At 44.0% G+C, this 26,917-nt stretch overlaps 1 protein-coding gene across 10 annotated transcripts in view; it reads right to left on the bottom strand.

The window, feature by feature from the left end:
• Positions 1-6,232: 6,232 nt before the first annotated feature.
• LTBP1 (latent transforming growth factor beta binding protein 1) overlaps positions 6,233-26,917 on the bottom strand; it is a 375,466-nt gene continuing 354,781 nt past the window's right edge. For all 10 annotated transcript variants that reach the window (XM_073338422.1, XM_073338423.1, XM_073338424.1 and 7 more), the window contains 3 exons: positions 21,895-22,017; positions 15,066-15,215; positions 6,233-7,215 (listed from right to left, as the gene is read on the bottom strand). In XM_073338422.1, coding sequence (XP_073194523.1) covers positions 7,046-7,215; positions 15,066-15,215; positions 21,895-22,017 — 443 coding nt within the window. In that variant the 3' untranslated portion in view covers positions 6,233-7,045. The remainder of the gene's footprint in view (positions 7,216-15,065; positions 15,216-21,894; positions 22,018-26,917) is intronic.

Genomic DNA, 26,917 nt, shown 5'->3' with positions numbered 1-26,917 from the left:
GTCGTCAGCAGGTACTCTTATAACACCTGTGCAGCAATGGCCATATTAACGGAGCTCCTCCCATTGGACACCCATTTGAAGGTGTGACCCTTTTTTCTGAAAAGACAGACAAGAGGCTGCACAGCCTGAAAGACTCATGAGCCACCCTCAAGTCGTTGGGCTGCACACTCCCACCACACAGCGGAGACGCTTCCGACTGTAACCTCCTCCGAGATTCCATCAGCAGAATCATCAGGAGAGTTCCCGGAGGAGGAACAGGAGTGGCAGGAGGAGGGAACACCCATCCTCAGGCCAGGGCTCTGGCCAACCCAAGCTGCCCTCTGGCCCTAAACTGGCCTTTTGAAGGTGCAATTGAGGATGGCGCACCAGATCAGAGACTGGATCTACCCTGCCTTACCTTTTCCTGCCGACTATCCCCTTTCTACCATGCATGGTCCCATATCACTTCGGACCACTGGGTGCTCCCCACAGTAGAAAGGGGATACTCCATCCAATTCTGTGCCCTCCCGCTCTTCCATCCCCCTTCCCCGTCCCTCTTCAGGGACCCCTCTCACAAGCAACTCCTCATCCAGGAGGTGCAGTTGCTCTTATCGCTAGGGGCAGTGGAGGAGGTTCCTCTGGAACACAGGGGCGAGGGTTTCTATTCCCGGTATTTCCTTATACCGAAAGCCAAAGGCAGCCTCAGGCCTATCCTGGACTTGCGAGAGCTCAACAAGTTCATAAAGAAACTCACGTTCCGCATGGTTTCCTTGGCCTCCATCGTCCCCTCACTAGATCCAGGAGATGAGTATGCCACCCTTGACTTGAAGGAAGCTTATTTTCACATCATAATCACTCAGCCCCACACGAAGTATCTCAGGTTTGTGGTCAACGGTACCCATTACCAATTTACTGTCCTCCCGTTCAGTCTGTCAGCAGCACCTCGAGTGTTCACCAAGTGCATGGCAGTCATCGCCGCGTTCTTGCAGAGGCACCAGATACAGATGTTTCCATACCTCGACAACTGGCTGAGCAAAGGCTGCTCCAGGACCCAGGTGGAAATTCAGGTCACATTTATCAGAGCTACCTTTGAGAGCCTGGGTCTAGTCCTAAATGAAGCGAAATTGACTCTGTCTCCCATCCAGAGGATAGAGTTCATAGGGGCAGTACTGGACTTGACCCAAGCTAGGGTATACGAGGAAAGATTGAAAAAAATGGGTTTGTTTAGTCTGGAAAAGAGAAGACTGAAGAGGAACATAACAGTCTTCAAGTATGGAAAAGGTTGCTGTAAAGAGGAAGGTGATACTTGTTCTCCTTTACTACTGAGGACAGGAAAAGAAGTAATGGGCTTAAATTGCAGGAAAGGAGGTTTAGGTTAGACATTCGGGAAAACTTCCTATTGTAAGGAAGTGGAACAAATTATTAAGGGAGCTTGTGGAATCTTTGTCATTGAAGGTTTTTAAGATCAGGTTAGACAAACACCTGTCAGAGATGGTCTAGATCAGAGGTCTTCAATCTGTGGGGCAGCCCCTCTGGGGGGGGGGCATGAGTTTAAAAAGTTTGAGTTCCACTGGTCTAGATAATACTTAACCCTGCCTTGCATGCAAGGGACTGGAGTAGATGACCTATCTAGGTCTCTTCCACTCCTGCATTTCTTTGATTACCTGTAGTGAGGTGGAGTGGCCTCCCATGGACCCAGAGGGGGAGGGACCACTGACTGAGCCCTGGTGGGCAGAGCTAGGCTGTGCTCACCCCTCTCACCGGAAGTCAGTGGGCGGGATAGGAAGTATAAAAGGCAGGCCTGGGAGCTCAGTTGTGCTGCAGCTGCCAAAGGAGCCAGGTGTCTCCTGCCTGCTGCCAACCTGGGAGACTGCCCTGGCCCCTGCGAAGCTGAGGACTGGCCAAAGCTGCCAGAGCCACCTGTTGACCAAGCCATGGAGGAGTTGCTGGGACTCCCGCGGGCCTTCTCCCTGACAACCAGAGGACCCCTTACGGATCCAGGTACACCCTGAGGAGGTAGGAAGTAGCCCAGGAAAACTAGACAATAGTCTGGTTAAGAGCTGGCCTGGTACAAGGTCAGTGTGTTGCGGGTGGATCCCCGCTGACCCAGTGGTGGACCACTCTGCCACTGTTAAGGCCATGGACTGGGATGCAGTGGAGTTGGGCGGGCCTGCGTCCCTCTTGCCACCCCATTCCTGTGGTGGCAGTACTCCCGCTCCATAGGCCAGGAGGCCTGCATTATCCTACAGTCCGCCAAGCTAGGACACTAGACTCTGTGAATCCTGCCTGAGACTGTATTTAGGTGCTCTACCCCTGCCTGAGCCCTAAGGACTTCTTGCCTCGCCCTGACTAAGGGCTTGAGCCTCCTGTTTGTTGCTGTGCCCTGGCTGCTGCCCAGAGCCCCAGCCCTGTGTGTTGCCCCGCTTAATTCCCCCACAGTGGGTGACATATAGGGGTGTAGTGAGGCAGAGTGGCCTCCCATGGAACTGGGAGAGGGGAGGTGGGCAATCACCACCAACCCACTACATTACCTATTTAAAATCTTTTAATATTTTTATATATCTTTTTTGCTTCAAGACATTGTCTTTTTTTCAGCTTCTCTTGTAGTCTTTCTTCCCTCCTTTATGTCCATTTTGATTAATTTAATCTTACTTCTCTCTGCACTTGTGCTAAACATCTCTCTTCTTTGTTAAACCTCTCTCTCTCTCTCTCTCTTTCAACTCCTCTGTGCTTTTCTTTTGTCCACACATAACCCCAGAACCGTCATCATCAGTCTGAAGAGAATGATACCCACATAGAGAACTGTGACAGAGTGCTGTTGCTCCAGGACTCCTCCATCCTTCATGCCACTTTCATATATTTTCAACTAGGACAAGAAGGAAGATTTTTCTCCTCTAGCTGATTATCATGAAGGACATGGAGCTTGTGGCCTCTGTTGTAACAGGGACATACTGTAATTATACTACTTCTCCTACTGTATGTAAGGGAGCAGTATGACTGCTCAGAGCTCCGGTACAAAACTGCAGAAAAACCTGAGTGTCTCTGGATCAAGTTTAGAAGTGTGAGCAACGAGAGTGATGTAGTGGTGGGAGTCTGCTATAGACCACCGGACCAGGGGGATGAGGCTTTCTTCCGGCAACTCGCAGAAGCTACTGGATCGCATGCCCTGGTTCTCATGGGTGACTTTAATCTTCCTGATATCTGCTGGGAGAGCAATACAGTGGTGCATAGAAAATCCAGGAAGTTTTTGGAAAGCGTAGGGGACAATTTCCTGGTGCAAGTGCTAGAGGAGCCAACTGGGGGGGGGGAGCTTTTCTTGACCAGCTGCTCACAAACAGGGAAGAATTAGTGGGGGAAGCAAAAGTGGACGGGAATCTGGGAGGCAGTGACCATGAGTTGGTTGAGTTCAGGATCCTGACACAGGGAAGAAAGGTAAGCAGCAGGATACGGACCCTGGACTTCAGGAAAGCAGACTTCGACTCCCTCAGGGAACGGATGGGTAGGATCCCCTGGGGGACTAACATGAAGGGGAAAGGAGTCCAGGAGAGCTGGCTGTATTTCAAGGAATCCCTGTTGAGGTTACAGGGACAGACCATCCCGATGAGTCGAAAGAATAGTAAATATGGCAGGCGACCAGCTTGGCTTAATGGTGAAATCCTAGCAGATCTTAAACATAAAAAAGAAGCTCACAAGAAGTGGAAGACTGGACAAATGACCAGGGAGGAGCATAAAAATATTGCTCCGGCATGTAGGAATGAAATCAGGAGGGCCAAATCGCACCTGGAGCTGCAGCTAGCAAGAGATGTCAAGAGTAACAAGAAGGGTTTCTTCAGGTATGTTGGCAACAAGAAGAAAGCCAAGGAAAGTGTGGGCCCCTTACTGAATGAGGGAGGCAACCTAGTGACAGAGGATGTGGAAAAAGCTAATGTGCTCAATGCTTTTTTTTCCTCTGTCTTCACTAACAAGGACAGCTCCCAGACTGCTGCGCTGGGCATCACAACATGGGGAGTAGATGGCCAGCCCTCTGTGGAGAAAGAGGTGGTTAGGGACTATTTAGAAAAGCTGGACGTGTGCAAATCCATGGGTCTGGACGAGTTGCATCCGAGAGTGCTAAAGGAATTGGCGGCTGTGATTGCAGAGCCATTGACCATTATCTTTGAAAACTCGTGGCGAACGGGGGAGGTCCCAGATGACTGGAAAAAGGCTAATGTAGTGCCAATCTTTAAAAAAGGGAAGAAGGAGGATCCTGGGAACTACAGGCCAGTCAGCCTCACCTCAGTCCCCGGAAAAATCATGGAGCAGGTCCTCAAGGAATCAATCCTGAAGCACTTACATGAGAGGAAAGTGATCAGGAACAGTCAGCATGGATTTACCAAGGGAAGGTCATGCCTGACTAATCTAATCGCCTTCTATGATGAGATTACTGGTTCTGTGGATGAAGGGAAAGCAGTGGATGTACTGTTTCTTGACTTTAGCAAAGCTTTTGACACGGTCTCCCACAGTATTCTTGTCAGCAAGTTAAAGAAGCACGGGCTGGATGAATGCACTATAAGATGGGTAGAAAGTTGGCTAGATTGTCGTGCTCAACGGGTAGTGATCAATGGCTCCATTTCTAGTTGGCAGCCGGTGTCAAGTGGAGTGCCCCAGGGGTCGGTCCTGGGGCCGGTTTTGTTCAATATCTTCATAAATGATCTGGAGGATGGTGTGGATTGCACTCTCAGCAAATTTGCGGATGATACTAAACTGGGAGGAGTGGTTGATACGCTGGAGGGCAGGGATAGGATACAGAGGGACCTAGACAAATTGGAGGATTGGGCCAAAAGAAATCTGATGAGGTTCAATAAGGATAAATGCGGGGTCCTGCACTTAGGACGGAAGAACTCAATGCACAGCTACAGACTAGGGACCGAATGGCCAGGCAGCAGTTCTGTGGAAAAGGACTTGGGGTGACAGTGGACGAGAAGCTGGATATGAGTCAGCAGTGTGCCCTTGTTGCCAAGAAGGCCAATGGCATTTTGGGATGTATAAGTAGGGGCATAGCGAGCAGATCGAGGGACGTGATCGTTCCCCTCTATTCGACATTGGTGAGGCCTCATCTGGAGTATTGTGTCCAGTTTTGGGCCCCACACTACAAGAAGGAAGTGGATAAATTGGAGAGAGTCCAGCGAAGGGCAACAAAATGATTAGGGGTCTGGAACACATGACTTATGAGGAGAGGCTGAGGGAACTGGGATTGTTTAGTCTGCAGAAGAGAAGAATGAGAGGGGATTTGATAGCTGCTTTCAGCTACCTGAGAGGTGGTTCCAGAGAGGATGGTTCTAGACTATTCTCAGTGGTAGAAGAGGACAGGACAAGGAGTAATGGTCTCAAGTTGCAGTGGGGGAGGTTTAGGTTGGATATTAGGAAAAACTTCTTCACTAGGAGGGTGGTGAAACACTGGAATGCGTTACCTAGGGAGGTGGTAGAATCTCCTTCCTTAGAAGTTTTTAAGGTCAGGCTTGACAAAGCTCTGGCTGGGATGATTTAATTGGGGATTGGTCCTGCTTTGAGCAGGGGGTGGGACTAGATGACCTCCTGAGGTCCCTTCCAACCCTGATATTCTATGATTCTCCGGATAGGTCCCTTCTACCACCATAGTCCACTTGGGTCTAGACTGTACCACCATTACTCATTATCAGCTCTTAGTTGTGCCAATAGTCTCATTGACTTCAGTGGCAGTTGCTTTTGAAAATCAAGCCTCTTACATAGGTGCTTAACTAAGGATTTAGTGGGGATATTTTCCAAAGTGCCCAAGGGAGCTAGAAACACAAAACCAATAAAAAGTCAACTTTCAAGTCAGCCTAATTCCCTTCGTTGTGTTTGAAAATCTCCCTGTAGGAATCTAACTTTAGTCACCCTCCAAAAGACTCATAGACTTTAAGGTCAGAAGGGACCATAGTGATCACCTAGTCTGACCTCCTTCAATGAAAGTCTTGGCCTTGATAAAGCAATATGAGAGAAGAAAAAAATGTGATGAATCCTTAAAACTACATTAGTGTAAAATAAATCCAGTAGTGTATGAGAATATTGGTTAGTGAGATATACAGCGGTACCCTAATTTTGTTAACTCCATTGTAAAACATGAAAAAACAAATGCCAATAAAAATCACTACATCCATGAAAGAAATAAGATAATCTACAATTAATAAACAGCTTCTTTTCTAAAAAAAGAAAAAGGAAAAAAGTGATTTTATTGAGTTATAATATACAGCTTTAATATGTTAGGATAATCATACAAGATCTCTTTTGTGTTCAATTTACATATTACAATACAGACATGAGCTCAAATCTTTTGTTTTAATGTACAAAAGGAATCCAATGGTTGTCCATTAGCAGCTTTGAAACTTGGCAAGAAAGGTTCTAAGGATTTTAAGTGCAGTATAAGACCATGTAGAATACAAAATGAGTACAGAGGACTTTTCTCCAAAGTGTATAAACATTTGAGAACAAACAGTGCCTGCTCCACAGGGCAGACAACTGGCAATTAAAAAAGTCAGTGACCAATGTTCCAGTCCAGAAAAGAACTGGAGGAGCATTACCCTGTGTTACAATTTTTATAAAATGGCCTTAAAAATCTGTATAAAAGAATTTGCACTGTTCAGAAAAAAGTTTTGAAGAGAAACGGTAGGAAAGGAACTGCACAATCAAAAAATGAAAAAAGTAATAAAATATTTTCACTGCTATTTAAATGCCAATTAAATCAAGCAATAGTAAAAACAAAAACAACCACCCCCTCTTCTGTTTAAAATAACAGCACTGTTTTGCCCAATTCCAATGAGTTGTACTTATGAACACACTATATACTTGATTTTCTTCCATATAGAGAAATGTGTCCATTTGGTCTGTCATTTCAGTGAAGCTGATGAATATCAACCCATCACATTTCACCTTCAAGAAAACACATTTTAATGCTGTTTTCCATATAGTCATCACTAAATTAGGTGCATCCTCAGCTCAAGTTAAATACATTTCTTCCTTTTCTTTATACAGTGCAGAGTATATGGGCTTAGGTTATGTAGATTCTTCTCTACTCCAGTTCACTGTCTATTTCTGAGTTCAGTGGTGTGCAGTAGTTTGGCTTGTCTGAAGGTACATAGCCTGGCAGACACAAACACTTGTACGAACCCTCTGTGTTAATGCACTTGGCGTTCTTGCAGAGAGACATCCTACTGTTCAATTCATTGCATTCGTTCACATCTGCAAAAACAGATACACCAGAACATGTAGATAAAACTACAATATAACTAAACATGTCAATGTAGCCATTTTCCTCCACAAAGACTATTTCCCCCGGATGCATTGAATTAACTTCTATCATCCATCAATGGTAGAACATGTATGAAAAAGTGAAAAATTGTATTAACTTCAGATTAGGCAGAACTATATTAGGGAGGGTCAAAAGCTTTTTAATGAATACACATTTAATGGAAAAGAAAACAGCGGAGTGGATATTATAGGGAATCAGTAATGGTTTAAAGAGTCATTCACTGCTAGATCACTAGTTTGAATTCAGTCCAGGCTGTTAACAAACAATTATTATTAATACTCACTTCTAAATAGGTTTGGCAGAGTTTAATTTTTATTCTTTTCTAATTTCAGCAGCTAATAATATTTATTTTAAGCTTTTTTTCTATTTTTATCTATATACATTTTCACATGTGCACAAAATTATGGATTTTAAACATTTCCATTTTTATCTGTGAATTTTTGCAGTCAGAGGAAATTTTTTTGGGTGGGGTCAGACATTTAATGACAGTAGACACAGATTCAAAAAATTAAAGTTTTATAACTGTTAAAACACTAATTGTCAACATTGCATGTCAAAATATAAAAAAATAAATATCCTTCAGTCAAACTCTAATAAGTTCCGAAGCAGCATTTTTCTTACTTTGCCTATCTATAAATTTTGATCATTATCGAAGGACATTTTTTTGTTGTTGTCAATTTGCATGTGCATGATGAAATTGACATTGACCAACAAAAATGAGGAGGTTCTTTGAGGTGTGGTCCTGATCTGTATTCTCCTATGGATTATGCACATGAACCATATGCCCGAAGTCAGAGAATTTGAAAGTAATGTCCATTGGTCCATGCATGTGCCTGACTTGCTTTATGTTTCTGTCTGAGGCAATAAAGAGCAGGGCGGACTGACTGCATCTCCAGTTCCTTCTCCAATGTGAATTTGACAGATCTGAAGCAGAGGGGAAAGAAGGCGGGAAGTGGAATACAGATAGACCACACATCTCAAAGAACTTCAAGTTACAGGTAAGTAACTTCCTCCTCGTCTTTGAGTCATGATCCCTATTGTATTCCACTGTGGGTGATTGACAAGTAATACCTGATTTAGAGGAGGGTGCAAGGAGGACAATGGAAGGATCATGTGGAGAACTGCCATGCCAAAGGAGGCATTCGCCACTGAGTCCTGCACCAAGATGTAGCGTGTTGCAAATGTGTGGACAGAACTCCACATGGCTGCTCTACATATGTTTATGAAAGACTCGTCTTGAAGGGATGTCATGGTCATTGCTTGAGCTCTAATGGAGTGACCCCCTACGTGTGTGTGTGTGTGTGTGTGTGTGTGTGTGTGTGTGTGTAAAAGCAGGTTCAACAGCTAGTAGCAGAGTTTAATGCAGCTGGAAATCTATTTGGTGTTTCTCTGGGTGGAGATGGCCTGTCACCTGATTCTCTCTGTTACTGCAATAAGCAGCGTAAGGGACTTCCTGATTGTTTTTGTTCTTTGCAGGTAAAAGGCCAAAGCTTGTCGGATGTTGAGGGAATGGAGTCTATGTTCTTCTGCAGATGTGTGCGGGTTTTGGGAAGAAAACAGGTAAGTGAATGGATTGTTAAAAATTTCAGGTGTAGGCCTAAGGAGACTTAATTCTTGTGGAATACTGTAAGGGGCAGGTCTGCCTCATAGCTTCGAGTTCTTCTTTAAGTGTTTGCTCATGTCCATTCCAATAGGTGTGTGTGTGTGCTGTGGGCACGATCGTCAGAAGGTTTTACACTAGTGGTACCCGTCGGGTCAGCTGTGGAGCCCCCTGGAGTGGCGCCTTTATGGCGGTGTATATAGGTCCCTGCCGACCCACTGCCTGCTCAGTTCCTTCTTGCCGGAATACTCTGACAGAGGGTAGGCGGGCGGGATTTGGAATGGATATGAGCAACACATCTCAAAGAACAACAGTTACGAAATGTAGGTAACTGTCTTTTCTTCAAGTGATTGCTCACGTCCAATCCAATAGGTGACTCCCAAGCAGGTTTGACAGAGGAGGGGTCGGAGTTCACTGAGTTGCTGATTGCAATACTGCCCGGCTGAAAGCTGCATCATCCCTCACCTGTTGGGTGATGGCGTAGTGCAACATAAACGTGTGGATGGAAGACCACGTTGCTGCCTTGCATATGTCTTGGATAAGGACCAGCGCAAGAAATGCGGCAGATGACACCTGCGCTCTTGTGGAGTGCGCCGTTAATGGCGGGACTGAAATTTCAGCTAGGCCGTGGCACGTTCTGATGCAGGACGTGATCCATGATGAAATATGCTGGGATGAGACAGGGAGCCCTTTCATCCTCTCGGCAAGTGCAATCAAGAACTGTGGTGACCTACGATTTTGTGCAGCACCTGAGGTAGGAGTGGTAGTGGAGGGAAGGCACAGTTCAGTTGGTCTGAGCAGGACAGAAGGAGGGCATTGCCCTAGAGTGGTAACTGAGGGCTCCTCTGGAGCTGTAGTGGCGCACCTGCTGTTTGTCTGAGAAGCAAATAGGTTTCTGGCTGAGTTCCTCCATTGCGCTAAAATGTTGTATAGCACTTTGTTGTGAAGTTCCCACTTGTGGTCGATCACGAAGTGTCTGCTGAGTGAGTTCACAGGCACATTCTGCATTCCTGGAAGGTAGGCTGTGGATAGGGTGATCTGATTGTTGATGCACCAGTTCCAGCTATTGACTGTTTCTGCACATACAGCGGCAGATTTCGTTCTCTCTTGTTTGTTGATAGAGAAACCAGGGGTGGTGGTGTTTGACACGACCAGGACATGATGAGAGCAAATGAGTGGAAGAAAGAATTCACATGCCTTCCTTACTGCTCCAAGTTCTAGGAAATTGATGTGCATCCTGGATTCTCGAGATGTCCATATGGGCCCCCTAACCTAACAGGGACATATCAGTAACGATAGTTTTGTCTGGGGAAGAAGGAAGACAGAGGGCTCCCACACGTATGTGATGTGAGTCTGTCCATCATAGAAGGGATGACAGTACCTTGGCTGGGACTGTCAGCAGGAGGTTCATAGAGTGACAGCCCGGTGAGTACGGTTGACGCTGACTCCCTGTGAAAAAAGGAGGCTGAGTAACATAGAGGTCAAATCATGGGCTTCCTGGCAGCTATGGGCCAGTTGTTGAGATATGGAAAAACAAGGAGACCGTAATGCCTGATGTGAGCTGCTACTACAGAAAATACTTAGGTTCAGTGGGTGGTGGTTCTTAAGCTCATGTAAAAAATCTCATGGCTTGTGGTTGGGTTTGAGATGTTGAAGCCTGAGAGGAGGGCCCACGGCAGCGAGAACTTTGGATTTTTTGTCATTTGCATGGAAGTTCATTGCGTCTCTGCTGGTAAAACTGTGGAGACCTGTACCTCTGTGTGGACAATGGAAGGTGGAACTTTCATTTTGCGGCAGGAATGTAGATGCCCAGTTAGTGAAGGGTGGTCCTGGAATCTTTTAGTATATACAAAGATTCATCTATCTTCTGTTTGAAGAGATGGGATTTGTCAAAAGGGAGATCCTCAATTGTGTTCTGGACCTCCATAGGAAAACCAGAAGCATGAAGCCAAGAGTCTCTTTGCATCACAATAGCCATAGCCATGGCCCTGGAGTATGTATCAGCCATGTCCACTGTGGATTGGAGGGCAGTTCTGGCTAAGAGTTTCCCTTCCTCGACCAGGGCCTGAAAGCAAGCACAATCTTATGGGAGACTATTAGCAAATTTCTTGAATTTAGCATAATTCAGGAAGTAGCCAACAATGCTTGATAATTGGCTATCTTGAATTGTAAACTGGAAAAAGAGAAGACTTTTGTTTTCCCCTAGGATATCTAAATGCTTCCCTTCCATGTCCACAGATGTGGATCAAAGGTGTTGTTGTTTAGCCCTCTTCCCAGCAGCCTGACCTACCAGTGAGTTTGGAGCTGGGTGAGAGAAGAGGAATTCTGAGCCTTTGGCCGGGATGTAGTAGAGTCTCTCCGCTCCTTTAGGGGTGGTGGTAGATGTGGCAGGGGTGTGCCATGCTGTTCTGGATGGCTCCAGTAGGCTTTGTCAATCAGCAGTACTGTTCTTGTCAGTCCCAAAGTGTGAAGAATGTCCAGAAGCTTATGCTGTGAGTCTTGGATTTCTTCCAACCAGATTTGGAATTTCCATGCAACTCTCCATAAAAGGTCTTGACATTGTCTGAAGTCATCCATTGGGGAAGGAGATAACACAGTCACAGTTATGTCCAGCTATGAGGATGGGAATCTAGCCAGCTTGGATTGGACCACTGGATCTGGGGAATAAAATGCTTCCTCTGCTATCAGATTCGTGGGCATGCTTGATGGATCCCTTGGGGGGGGGGAAGCAGGAAGCTAGTGATGACCCTCTTGTGGACTAGACAGGCTCCGAAGGAGGATACTGTACCCAAGGCTCCCAGTATGGACAATGAAGCAGGATCAACAGTGGCTCTGGGAAGGGTTAGGAGGTAGTTCCATGAGTGTGTTGGACTCTGTGATGTTGGACAGAAACAGTATGGCAGAGGCAGTTCTTTCCCCCGTTCTGATTCACTGGAAGAGGAAAAGGTGGATTCTGGTTCCAATGGTAGTACCATCAGAGCCAACGGAGTGGTGTATAACACTTGCGAAGAGGGTGATAGACCCAGTATTGTAGTCATATCCTGTGGCGGAGATATGAGTTCTCTGGAAGTGGAGGGACCTTATGGAGGAGGAGACTCTGGATTCGGTAAGGCAAAAACATCTTGGGGTGTAGCCATGGATCTGGATCTCCCTGGTGTAGGGAGTACTCTCTTTTTTCCGGTTGCCAGTACCGTTGCTGAAGTCTTCCTGGTGTAGGAGGATCCTGCGTCTTGGGAGGTGCTGGAGATGGCGGTACCAATGCTTTGCTGCCTGGAAGGAACCATTAAATCCTATTGTTTATGGGTCTTCTTCTTGTGCCTGTGGGACTTCCCCTTGGGCCAAGCTGGTGGAGGGAATGTTTCAGTTCCTTGGACTTGGAGGAAGACTTAGGGGTGTGCTTGCTAATCTTCAGACTAGGCCCCCCCTGGGGTCGGTGGGGGCGGTTCTGCTGGCACCAGAGTTTGACACAGGAGCACATAGCACACTCCTCACTGAATCAGGCTGACATAGGATTCCCTGGCCTGGGTCCGAATGAGGTCTCAGGGCCATCTCCATGACATACTTCCAGGGAACAAGTACTTGGCCTTCTCAGATAATGGCTGGGGAAGGACTGGCAAATTCTGCACTTAGCCAGGATGTGAGTTTCTCCCAGGCAGTAGAAGCAGCGTTGGTGGTTGTTGATGACTGAGAAGGATTGTGAACAAGAGGCACAGAGTTTGAAGCCCAGAGTTCTAGGCATAGTCCAGTACTTGAACAGGAGTACCAGGTAGGAGAACAGAGGGTGAAAATCTCCGAAGTATATTCTAATCTAACTGTTAAAACTAGTAACTACTAAAACTAGGAAACAAATAAAATTCGAAAAAGTATGGCTAAAATTGATACAACTATTTACAATTGTAATTATTAGAACAGAGACAAAAGCACTGAAGGTTCCGAACCAGACTATGCGGCGGTGAGAAGCAATTGGAGACGTGGTTGTTCTACCCTGCCCTTTATCGCCTCGGATGGAAGCACAAGGCAAATCAGGGCACATGAATGGATCAATGGGACACTACTTTCAGATTCTCCAACTCCAAGTGTGCATGCGTAACCCACAGTGGAATACAATAGGAACCTTCACTTGAGGAAGAACTAATCCTTTGAAGCCTGCTCATAAAGTGCCATCTGGTGACTGTTCAGTGGTCTACGTGAAATGAATTGTTGATCTCAGTTCCGGTGTAATACAATTCTTACATAACCATATTAAAAAAAGAAAAGAAAAACAACTAGCACTAGTTGGCAGTCTTAGCAGAGAGGCCAGTGACTAATAGCTGTGAAGAGAAATCTACCACATTCCTCCACCAAGTCTCTATAGCACTGGACTGAGATGCAGTAGGTCTATGCCTTCATTGCCCGAAAAGGTGGCTGGTTTTTTTGGTTTGTTTTACAGAGAGATAATGAATGTGTATTACTATCTTGCTGTAAAATCCTATTGGAGACATGGTGCAAGTAGTTTTTACTGCAATGCAGTTAGACAAGATCAACAGTATACCACCCCACCTGTGGTTGACCTCAGCTAGCTACTTTGCAGTAACAACCACAGACCCTTTGCCTTCACTAGCATTTTACAGATATAGCTAATATACGTTAGTTATCTCATTGCAAAACCACACCTTTTTTTTGGCAGTGAAGACACAGTCTGTTAGGGCAGAGCAGTGTAAAGAAGCTTACGGTGCTGCTACTAGAGTTGCATCTGTATTGCAGGTAATAAGAGTATGTCAGTCTCCGGTGCTCTCAATTCAGTTCTTTACATGAGTAATAAATTCACTTAAAAAAATCTTGGGGAAACAAGGACAGAAAAATACATGTGAATATATATACATGTATATGGGAAAATGTATGATACAGCTAGATAAAGGATGACATTTTCCAAAGTGATTTAGGGCCAGATTTTTAAAGATATTTAGGTGCCAAAGATCCAGATAGGTGCCTAGTGAAATTCTCACAAGCACCTAGGTGCCTAACTCCCATTGATGGACCTCTCGAGGTCCCTTCCAATTCTATGGTTTCAAAGGTAGGGAGTTAGATACATAGATACTTCTGAATATCCCACTAGGCACTGATCTGAATCTGTAGGTGCTGTGACAAGATGGCCGATATTCCTATGGTGGGGTGGGGGCGGCTAAGACACCACCCTTTTCCCCTGCTCTTGGGCACCAAAGGCCCCACTAGTGGCCCGGAAAGGTGGTAGAGGAGGGAAGCCGGGGAGGGGGTCTGGGTTTGCTCCTCACTCTGAGTCCCAGCCCCCCTGCGGGTTTCTTACCCTCTTACCCCTTGGGTGGGGTTACCCTCGGTCCTTAGATGCTGCGGGAGGAAGTCTCCCTTACTTTGGTTCTCTGGTCTTTCAGCTCTCACAACACACCTCCAAGCTCCAGTCCTCTTTCCTTCCTCCTCTTCCCCTGACTGCCTAAAGCAGGGGGTTTATTAGTTCCTGACAAGGCCTTAATTGACTACAGGTGCTCCAATTAACCTGTAGCAACCCTTCCTAGTCTACAGGGAACCTCGCCTTAATTAGCCTAGGGTTTATATATTTCTCCTCTACCACTGCTCCTTGGCCCTCCCGTATCACAGTGCTTGAATACCTTTAAAAATCTGTCCCTAAGTAACTTTTGAAAATGGGACTTAGATACTTCTGAAAATTTTAACCAAAGCTTGTTCTGCATTTTAATGTATTATATTTTATGTCAGTTATTAGTGAGTGTCTTTTAATTAAGAGTACCTTTACCACACTAGTTAGCTTAGCATTGAAATTGACACAGGCACACTAACATACTTTTTATAACGATTATGAATAGTATGTTCCCCTAGCTAATTATTATTAGTATACACTCCACAATCCCATATTTCTCATGGATACTTAGGACAACTGTTCACTGATATTCAAATGATCTAGGAATTCAGAGATGGCTGCTCAAGTGAAAACTGGCTTTCAATATATCATATATAGATTTAGAATGTTTAACATAATTCAGATGATCATTTGTCAGAAAGGTTTTGCTCCTGCAAACTCTTATGACAAATGAGTAACTTTACTCACATAAGGAGTCCCACTGAAGTCAAGTGAATGGGTCTGCTTGTGACAGTAAATCTGCTAAAATACAAAAAATGAATTGTATGTAAAATATTGCATTATAATCTCACCAACACAAGTCATTTTGGCCATGTCCAAGTGGTAGCCATCAAAACAATCACAGGTATAGCCTTCCTGGACTCTCACACACCGGCCATTTTCACATCCATTCAGAATGCCACATTCCTCTGCTTGTAATTCCTCAAAGCTGTTCAGGAAACCTGGGTGGAGAAAGTATTGCAAACACATCAGTTAGATGCTGAATCCTTTTTTTTTTTAATACAAATGTACAGTGAGACTCTTTAATTGTCTCAGGGATTTACTGGGATGTGACTCAGCTTTGTAGAAAATAGGTCACCTTTAGCAGATCTGCTCCATCTGGAATGTTTAATGTACTAATAAAATACAGTTATATTTTAAGATGAAAATAAAATAGCTGTGTGAAATGTGTTCAGTGTTAAAAGCTTTGATCCATTTTTAACAGAGACACATTTTGATAAATTATCTCAATGATAAAATATTACTTTGTAATAAAATCTTGTAAAATCAGACTTTATAAAAGTTTACAGTGCTGATGTAGAAGTGTTGTAGGGTAATTTGAAAAATAATTATAAAAAGCTCTTCTAAATATTACTATAAAAAGGGAGGGAAGAAGTTATATTGTAATTACTGTAGAGGAAACATGCAAAAAAATATTAGTCCCAACTGCCTTTAGTGAAGTAAGAGGAAATTAGACTACAAGCCTATTGTGGTTTTGGTTAATAACTCTTTAGGGGTCACTCAGATATTTGAGTGATGGGCACTGATATAAATACCTATAAACTACTTTACTGTGTCTTGTCATAATCTTAGGTAGTGAGCTCTCTGGGATAGGGACTATCTTTGTTTTACTAGTTCGTACGATGCCTATTATGATGGAACCGTGAGTCCTGATTTAGGGTCTCTAGACAATAACATAACAATAATAGGGGAAGAGTGCATATATTTTAAAACTTATTCAAAAATTTTAAATGCTCATTGAATTTCAGTAAGATTAAAGTGCTCATCTAAGTACCAACAAGTTAACATTATACAACAGTCTTACTGTCTTTCCATTCTTAGAAGCAATAAATCAAACAGAACTGTAGATGGCAGCCAACCACATCAAAAAGAATACTTGAGAAAAAGTCCACAACATTTAATATCCCTCCTGATCCAGTTTAAATAATACATTGGGGTTTGGTTTTTTGTGACGTCATGGTGTGCGCATGGCAGGGGAGTCATAGAGGGGTTTTTCTACTGATATTTAATTCACACATTAACTCCACAAACAGACCATTGGTATATCTAAAACCTGTTCATATATTTGGAATCATTTTTAACAGATATTTGTATGTATAATACACCTCAACTATATGTTTGTCAAGGTTCCTCCCCCACTCTGAACTCTAGGGTACAGATGTGGGGACCTGCATGAAAACCCTCCTAAGCTTATCTTTACCAGCTTAGGTCAAAACTTCCCCAAGGTACAAAATATTACCCCCGTTATCCTTGGACTGGCCGCTACCACCACCAAACTAATACTGGTTACTGGGGAAGAGCTGTTTGGACGCGTCCTTCCCCCCAAAATACTTCCCAAAACCTTGCACCCCACTTCCTGGACAAGGTTTGGTAAAAAGCCTCACCAATTTGCCTAGGTGACTACAGACCCAGACCCTTGGATCTTAAGAACAATGAACAATCCTCCCAACACTTGCACTCCCCCTTTCCTGGGAAATGTTGGATAAAAAGCCTCACCAATTTGCATAGGTGACCACAGACCCAAACCCTTGGATCTGAGAACAATGAAAAAGCATTCAGTGTTTTACAAGAGACTTTTAATAAAAAAATAGAAGTAAATAGAAATAAAGAAATCCCCCCTGTAAAATCAGGATGGTAGATATCTTACAGGGTAATTAGATTCAAAAACATAGAGAACCCCTCTAGGCAAAACCTTAAGTTACAAAAAAGATACACAGACAGAAATAGTTATTCTATTCAGCACAATTCTTTTCTCAGCCATTTAAAGAAATCATAATCTAACACATACCTAGCTAGATTACTTACTAAAAGTTCTAAGACTCCATTCCTGTTCTGTCCCCGGCCAAGGGCCAAGACGACTACAGACAGACACAGACCCTTTGTTTCTCTCCCTCCTCCCAGCTTTTGAAAGTATCTTGTCTCCTCATTGGTCATTTTGGTCAGGTGCCAGCGAGGTTACCTTTAGCTTCTTAACCCTTTACAGGTGAGAGGAGCTTTCCCCTGGCCAGGAGGGATTTCAAAGGGGTTTACCCTTCCCTTTATATTTATGACAATGTTCTATTAATTTCTTCCTCTCTTGCTGCTCTTCCCTTCCATCTGCCTTTTCACATTTTCCCTTGTTAACCCAGACCCCTCTCATTCTTTCCCTCATCTCACATTTTCTCTATCCGTGCCCTACCTTTCTAATTCTACCCTCTCTGTCCTCATCCACATGCCCTCTATTTGAACAAATCTGGTGTGTCCAGCACTGGCTCTTCAAGGTTGTCTGGATACTTCACAGGTTCATGTCCACTTGTGGCTGAAATGCGCTCAGTTTGGGATAAGGTTGATTTGTGGAACAGATAACAAAAATGGTGCCACATACCATAGAGACTTAGAAATGAACCTGAACATATATTTACTTTGTTGAGTACACACCTTCACATATAGTAAGGATCATTACAAAGTTTCCTATTAATATAGTAAACTGCAGTAAGATACAGATATACAATAATTCATTGAGTAGATTATTTTGGTTTACTGCAAGATAGCAGAAAACTTTTCAACAACCTCTATTATATTTTAATCCATTCAGAGCGCCTACATGGGGCTCCGTTACATTGCATGCGTTTGATGGGCCATCATATAGACAGCTAATTATGAAAAACAAACACTGCCAAGCAGGGAAAAGGTGGTGCTCTTGAACAAATTCTTTACAAATGAAAGATATCATTTGTTCTCCACTGAGCTCACATATAGCATGCTGACATTTTTAACCAGCTGAAACTGATTTAAACAAGATTGTTTGCACTATAATCCATACTGCACATGTCTATTTTCAAACTTGCTTGCAACAAGTAAAAAATATTTGTTTGCAGTTCTAACAGCATCTGATGGTAATAAAATTGAAAAATATTTAATTGGCATGTCAAGATATGTACTGTAGGTCTTTCAAGGCAAGAACTGTCTCTTTTCGGGGATCGTATTGCACCCAGCAGAAGGGGATCTTAATCCCAATTAGGATCTCTGAGTATTACCATACAATAAATATTTATTATTAACATTATCGTTATTAACAACAATACAACTGGCTAAAATGTCCAAAAGGATAGAAACATTGGGTATTTGCAGAGGCATATACAGCATTTGCTCAAGCATCTGCCCAGGATGTGTTCTGGGTTATATTCTGTGTTCATTTGGCACTATTGTTTTTGATTTAGTGGCAGGATGCTAAAGGGATCCTAGCTCTGATATCGCTTCGATATCTCCTTGGATTACACACAGTTCTCTAATCACTTATTAATGGAAAGTCTTTTATCATTGCTTATAATTTGAGGAAGTAATTTTTTTACACCCCTTTATAATTGGGACATTGGAATAGAATGTACGTATCCCACTCTATTTCTCTTCCATCATATTGAGGACACTATCATCTCTTTCTGGGGTTTTCATTGTGCTTAGATAATTTTCATCAGTGTCAACATTTAGTTAGAAGTCGGTATTGTTTAGTTTTGTACAACTCTGTATAAAGTCTATTAGGTTTGTTAGGTATTAAACAGAGATGAACCCTGGTTTCTGTAGGCTATATTTAATAGAATCATCAAAGTGTAGGACTGGAAGAGATCTCGATAGGTCATCTTCTAATCCAGTCCCCTGCACTACAGCATGACTAAGTATTATCTAGAGACCATGCCTGACAGGTGTTTGTCTAACCAGTTCTTAAAAACCTCCAGTGACAGAGATTCCACAACCTCCGTAGGCAATTTGTTCCAGGTCTTAACTACAGTTGAAGTTTTTCAGTTGAAGTTTTTCCTACTGTCTAACTTAAATCTCGCTTGCTGTAATTTAAGCCCATTTCTTCTTTACCTATCCTCAGTGGATAAGGAGAACAATCTCTTACCCTCTTCTTTATTGCAACCTTTGCTGTACTTGAAGACTGTTATGTCCCCCCTCAGTCTTCTCTTCTCCAGACTAAACAGATCTATTTTTTTCAGTCTTTCCTCATAGGTCATGCTTTCAAGACCTTTAATCATTTTTGTTGCTCTCCTTTTGACTTTCTCCAGTTTGTCCACATCTTTCCTGAAGTGTGGTGCCCAGAACTGGACACAATACTCCAGCTGAGGCCTTATCAGTGCTGAGTAGTGTGGAAGAATTACTTCTCATATCTTGCTTACGACACAATACATTCCAGAATGCTGTTTGTTTTCTTTGCAACAGTATCACATTATTGACGCATATTTAGTTTGTGACCCACTCTATCCCCCACAACCTTTTCTGCAGAACTCCTTTGTAGGTAGTCATTTCCCATTTTGTATTTGTGGAATTGATTATTCCTTCCTAAGTTTAGTGCTTTACATTGGTCCTTATTGAATTTCATCCTATTATTACTTGTGCAATTACTGGAAGGGAATACATCTGAAACTTCTGCTACTCACTGTAGTCCTCTGGCCCTGTCAAAGCTATCATTTTGATTTCTTTTACCATTATTTCTTTTAACATATTAACTTGTTTTAATGGGAGACATGTTGGGTAAGAGAGAAGTGGTACCTGCATGCTATAAGTACAAGGCAGTTGGGATTGCCTGTTTCTTTTGTAACCACCATTTTGTTTCTAACATAAAACTGTGAAGAAATATGCTGGACCAAATGCAGCCCTGGTATAAGGGTGTAAGCTGAATTCAAGGCAGTCCAAGTAGTCTACAGCCTATCCTGAAGGATGACCCATCACTCTCACAGATCTTGGGAGACAGGCCAGTCCTTGCTTACAGACAGCCCCCAGCCTGAAGCAAATACTCACCAGCATCCACACACCAGAACCACTAACCCAGGAACCTATCCTTGCAACAAAGCCTGTTGCTAACTGTGTCCACATATCTATTCAGGGGACACAATCATAGGGCCTAATCACATCAGCCACACTATCAGAGGCTTGTTCACCTGCACATCTACCAATGTGATATATGCCATCATGTGCCAGCAATGCCCCTCTGCCATGTACATTGGCCAAACTGGACAGTCTCTACATAAAAGAATAAATGGACACAAATCAGATGTCAATAATTATAACATTCAAAAACCTGTCGGAGAACACTTCAATCTCTTTGGTCACTCGATTACAGACCTAAAAGTGGCAATTCTTCAACAAAAAAACTTCGAAAACAGACTCCAACAAGAGACTGCTGAATTGTAATTAATTTGCAAACTGGATACAATTAACTTAGGCTTGAATAGAGACTGGGAGTGGATGGGTCATTACACAAAGTAAAACTATTTCCCCATGTTTATTCCCCCCCCCCCCCGTTCCTCAGATGACTGCTGGAAATGGCCCACCTTGATTATCACTACAAAAAGTCCCCTCCCCGCTCTTCTGCTGGTAATAGCTCACCTTACCTGATCACTCTTGTTACAATGTGTATGGTAACACCCATTGTTTCATGTTGTCTATGTATATAAATCTCCCCACTGTATCTTCCACTGAATGCATCCGATGAAGTGAGCTGTAGCTCACGGAAGCTTATGTTCAAATAAATTTGTTAGTCTCTAAGGTGCCACAAGTACTCCTTTTCTTTTTGCGGATACAGACTAACACGGCTGCTACTCTGAAACAAGTAGTCTAGGTCAGCGGTTCTCAAACTGTGGGTTAGGATCCCAAAGTAGGTTGCATCCCCATTTAAATGAGATCACCAGGGCTGGCTTAGACTTGCTGAGGCCCAGAGCTGAAGCCCAAGCCCCACCGCCCAGGGCCAAGCCCAAGCCTCAGAGCTTTAGCCCTAGGCGGCGGAGCTCAGGTTATAGGCCACCTGCCTGGGGCTGAAGCCCTTGGTCTTCAGCTTTGGCACCTCTCAGGGCGGCAGAGCTCGAGTGGGCTCAGACTTCAGTGACCCCTCCTGGGGTCATGTAGTAATTTTTCTTGTCAGAAGGGGGTCGCAGTGCAATGAAGTGTGAGCACCCCTGGCCTAGGATCAAACAGCTTTCCATTGACTTCAAAGCAAGGTGGATCAGGCTCCTATTCAATAGAAAACCCGTGCATTTTTCAAGCATAAATTTAGAACCCTACTTCTATAAGATTCTGTAGCAAGACCTTTGCTTTCCCCGTGACCTATTCATTTATGTGTGCATTGGCATTCCAACTAAAGCATGTGCAAATCAGACTCAGTGGTCATGCTAAGCTAGGCGATTTTTTCTGGAGTATGATCATCATGCACACACTCCACCTCCCCCACATAAGTTCTGCTGGAAAATCATGGAAAGCTGGCATGAAGAATTTTTAAAAAAAATTAATATACCCCAAAGGAGTTTGAGTCACATGCTCCAAAGAAAAATTAGTTTGTGAGAAGGAAAACTGGCTTTTTTTGACCTTTAGCTGTAAATCTGTTGGTAAATATAAATTTAGTATACCTGGCACACATTATTTCACTATATTAAACAAAATAATATTGTACTTCGGGCCCAAATGGGCTCATATACAACTCTGGCACTGGAACTTGAACACCTGACAGTTAATGTCATAGGAATAAGTAGAACATAAATAAATAGGCCACATTACTCAGAAGCAAACAGATGAATGGAGCCAACTACAGGGAAGTAATCCAAGTTATAATCCTACTTTCAAGAATTTTACATAACAGTGATATTTACTTACGGTCTTCAACAAAGAATGGATCAGTTTCTGGGGTATAGTGTTCCTCAAAGTCAACCAAAGCATCTTGTCCATATGGTCGTCGAGATCCTGGAACTGGAACATTGCACAGCTGGGCATAATCCTCTGGGGAGGAGAAAGCAAAATAGGACATAAAACTAAACACACTGGTAACAAAGGCCACATTACAGCAATTCCAATGACTTGCAACTCCTGTCAGCTGGAAATAAATATCTTTCCTAGAAACAGCATAAATCTGAAGCTTCTACAAATTGTTCTCTCCCCTTCAAGGATAATGTCATTAAAATGTAATGGGCCAAATTAATCCCTTTTGTGACTTCAGTTGTTTTACGCTGAAGGAATGGATTTGAATTAATAACTGTACAAAAAATTAAGGGCCAGATTTTGGCTGTCCCTTCAAAGGAGGAGGGGATGAAAAGGCATAAGCAGCTTACCACACTCCCACTGCACAAGGGCCAGCTGCAATTATAGCCTTTGTATTCCTTGACTGCAAAGACTGCTTCAGGCCAGAACAGGTGATGGAATTAGCCACCCAAAACGAGGCAAAGAGGGTGAGGAGAGAGTGGGTCCATGTCTGTCCCACACACACTACACCAGCCAGCAGAACTGGGCCACTGTAAATAGAGAATACTCTGCATCCCTCCATCATAGCCCCTTCTCATTGTCCCACGATGTGGGCCATGTCCTAAAACCAGAGGTCCCAAATATCAGTTCCTCCCAAGCTCTGCTTGGCTAAGGGACTGAAAAGGCAGAGGGGACTTGGGAAAGTCACTTTATGCTACTGTAACTGCATACAGAGTGTGGCTCTTTGTCCTCTGCTGGTGACTGGACCACATGTTTTATGATTCTGCCACTAGCTCTAAGTTAATAAGCAGACCTGAATCTTTTAGCTGAGGTAGTAGAAGCTTTTTGTTTCGGTTCTGATGTCCCAGGTTTGATCCCCTCTGCTGATGACCCCCCCCCGCCCCAGGGTAATTGCATTACATCTTCTGCCTGTCCCACACTGTAAGTTAGATCAGCCTCAGTGCTGTAATTGAACTGTTATTACACATTGCAGGGAACTATATACAAGACAGATACTTTGGAATAAAACCCTCATTGTCATATGGGTCTATAGCCACTCCTGACAACTGCTGCGGACACTTTAGCATCAAAGCAACACTTCACATGCAGAATAACTGGTTTTCAGATAACCTATAACAGGAAATGTACGAAGGAGAAAACTCAGGCATTGGTGGTGGCCATAGAACCGGCAAGCTCTCACACTGTGTAGAACTATTCCAGATAGTAAATGGCTCCATAAACTCAGACTGCCTTCACTCAAGCCCAGAAGCCAGAACCACTCACTGGGTAGAGTTGTCATCTTTTTCACAGAGAAAATCACCTGCATGTGTCTATCAAGAACAACACATTGCTCATAAGACCAGAAACACAACACCCTCCCTTCCAAGAATCCAGCCTATTCATAAAAAAGTCATGGAAGCTTAAATGGCAGCCAGAGCTACCAACCTTTGACAATGATTCTCTGTCCTTCCTATCTGCCTTAGGGTTTTGTGTACAGCCTATCATTGTACCTAAGCACTTAGATATATAGATCTTTTCTGGATGATACAAGAGTAGATAGAACCTGAGACCCCTCTGAACAAAGATTATCAACATCTCCCTTGACAAAGGGAATTTACTACTTACCCTAAAACATTCATATTTCTGACCAGAACAAAAGAAACCATCACTCAGCACTACTGACCTTTCAAAATACCTCCCTGCATCACCAGACTATTCATGGAGGAGGCAGGGAGCATAAAGGGGACCAGGCTCTGTGGGCCTGCCATTTCCCTCATGCACAGATGAGAGGGTGGAGAGGATTGGGAACTAGGCAGAGCTTTGACTCTGGCCCCTGGGCAAAACAGTTTAGCCATGGAGGAGGGAAAAGTAGTGTGCTGCGGATATGGGCCAGCAGCAGAATACTTCTCAGTGGATCAAGGGTGGGAACCAGGAAGGGACTGTGACTTGGAGTCACAGTTCTTTCTGTGGGCTGCTCCCCACAGTGTAACTATGTGCTGGCCCCAACTCAGGACAAGAAGCAAAGTCTCAGGGCCACATCCTCAGCTGGTGTAAATCATAGAACTCCATTGGGTCATTGTGGTATGTAAGTAGATAGAATGTTAAGACCACAAAAATAAACCAAGAATTTTGTCCATAAACGATTTAAGGCAGTGTTTATTTAGAAGAGGTAGAGGATTAGATTAACAACTAGGATGATCAAAACTGAGATCTGTATGAGGAAGACTGTTTTTTAACTGTTTGTATTTTTTGCCTTGATTTAGCCAATGCTATCATGCCTTCACTTTCTGAAGCACCAAAATAATATATTTAAAATAAAATAGAAAAAGAGGTAGCAACAAAGAAAGATGCATCTATCAGGAAAGGGACTTAGTGCACTTTTCTGGATGTCATGTTAAAATGTCTATGTATAATCTTGCCTCATAGCAAGAGTCCAACATATCAGGAGAAAAGCCTGTTGAAGAGTCTTTGGGTTAAGTTTAGAGGCAAGAGCAACAAGGGTGATGATGTGGTGGGTGTGTGCTATAGACCATTGGATCAGAAGGATGAGGTAGACGAGGCTTTCTTTAGACGACTAACTGAAGTCTCCAGGTTCTGGTTCTAATGGGGGACTTCAATCACTCCGACATCTGCTGAGAGAGCAATACAGCAGTGCACAGACAATTCAGGAAGTTTTTGGAGAGTGTTGGGGACAACTTCCTGGTACAAGTGCTGGAGGAACCGACTAGGGGCTGTGCTTCTCTTGACCTGCTGCTTACAAACAGGGAAGAATTGGTAGGGGAAGTAGAAGTGGGAGGCAACCTAGGATGGTTGAGTTCAGGATCCTGAAAAAAGGAAGAAAAGAGAGTAGCAAAATACGGACCCTGGACTTCAGAAAAGCAGACAGACTCCCTTAGGGAACTGATGGGCAGGATCCCTGGGGAGGCTAAGATGAGGGGGCAAGGAGAGCTGGCTGTATTTTAAAGAAGCCTTATTGAGGGTGCAGGAACAAACCATCCCGAAGTGCAGAAAGAATAGTAAATATGGCAGGCGACCAGCTTGGCTTAACAGTGAAATATTCGGTGAGCTTAAACTCAAAAAGAAAGCTTACAAGAAGTGGAAATTTGGACAGATGACTAGGGAGGAGTATAAATATATGTCTAGAGCATGCAGGGGTGTAATCAGGAAGGCCAAGGCACAATTGGAGTTGAAGCTAGCAAGGGATGTGAAGGGTAACAAGAAGGGTTTCTACAGGTATGTTAGCAAGAAGGAGGTGGTCAGGGAAAGTGTGGGACCCTTACTGAATGGGGGAGGCAACATAGTGTGGAAAAGCTGAAGTACTCAATGCTTTTTTTGCCTCGGTCTTCACAGACAAGGGCAGCTCCCAGACTGCTGCACTGGGCAACACAGGAGTAGGTGACCAGCCCTCTGTGGAGACAGAAGTGGTTCGGGACTATTTAGAAAAGCTGGACGAGCACAAGTCTATGGGACCAGATGCGCTGCATCCGAGAGCGCTAAAGGAGTTGGCGGATGTGATTGCAGAGTCATTGGCCATTATCTTCGAAAACTCATGGCGATCGGGGGAGGTCCTGAACGACTGGAAAAAGGCTAATGTAGTGCCCATCTTTAAAGAAGGGAAGGAGGAGGATCCGGGGAACTACAGGCCAGTCAGCCTCACTTCAGTCCCTGGAAAAATCATGGAGCAGGTCCTCAAGGAATCAATTCTGAAGCACTTAGAGGAGAGAAAAGTGATCAGGAATAGTCAGCATGGATTCACCAAGGGCAAGTCATGCCTGACTAATCTAATTGCCTTCTAAGATGAGATAACTGGCTGTGTGGATGAGGGGAAAGCAGTGGAAGTGTTATTCCTTGACTTTAGCAAAACTTTTGACATGGTCTCCCACAGTATTCTTGCCAGCAAGTTAAAAAAGTGTGGGCTGGATGAACAGATTATAAAGTGGATAGAAAGCTGGCTAGATGTTGGGCTAAACGGGTAGTGATCAATGGCTCCATGTCTAGTTGGCAGCCGGTATCAAGTGGAGTGACCCAAGGGTGGGTCCTGGGGCCGGTTTTGTTCAATATCTTCATTAATAATCTGGACGATGGCGTGGATTGCACCCTCAGGAAGTTTGCAGGTGACACTAAACTGGGAGGAGTGGTAGATACGCTGGAGGGTACGGATAGGATACAGAGGGACCTAGACAAATTGGAGGATTGGGCCAAAAGAAATCTGATGAGGTTCAACAAGGACAAGTGCAGAGTCCTGCACTTAGGAAGGAAGAATCCCAAGCACTGCTACAGACTAGGGAGTGAGTGGCTAGGCAGCAGTTCTGCAGAAAAGGACCTAGGGGTTACAGTGGACGAGAAGCTGGATATGAGTCAGCAGTGTGCCCTTGTTGCCAAGAAGGCCAATGGCATTTTGGGATGTTTAAGTAGGGGCATTGTCAGCAGATCGAGGGACGTGATCGTTCCCCTCTATTCGACATTGGTGAGGCCTCATCTGTAGTACTGTGTCCAGTTTGGGGCCCCACACTACAAGAAGAATGTGGATAAATTGGAAAGAGCACAGCAGAGGGCAACAAAAATGATCAGGGGGCTGGAGCACATGACTTATGAGGTGAGGCTGAGGGAACTGGGATTGTTTAGTCTGCGGAAGAGAAGAATGAGGGGGGATTTGATAGCTGCTTTCAGCTACCTGAAAGGGAGTTCCAAAGAGGACGGATCTAGACTGTTCTCAGTCGTAGCAGATGACAGAACAAGGAGTAATGGTCTTAAGTTGCAGTGGGGAGGTTTAGGTTGGATGTTAGGAAAAACTTTTTCACTAGGAGGGTGGTGAAGCACTGGAATGGGTTACCTATGGAGGTGGTGGAATCTCCTTCCTTAAGATGTTTTTAAGGTCAGGCTTGACAAAGCCCTGGCTGGGATGATTTAGTTGGGGATTGGTCCCGCTCTGAGCAGGGGG

Source organism: Lepidochelys kempii, chromosome 3, assembly GCF_965140265.1.
Source record: "Lepidochelys kempii isolate rLepKem1 chromosome 3, rLepKem1.hap2, whole genome shotgun sequence".
Taxonomy (NCBI): Eukaryota; Metazoa; Chordata; order Testudines; family Cheloniidae; genus Lepidochelys; species Lepidochelys kempii.
Note: the sequence above shows the minus strand (reverse complement) of the source record. Positions and strands in the feature narration are given on the sequence as shown.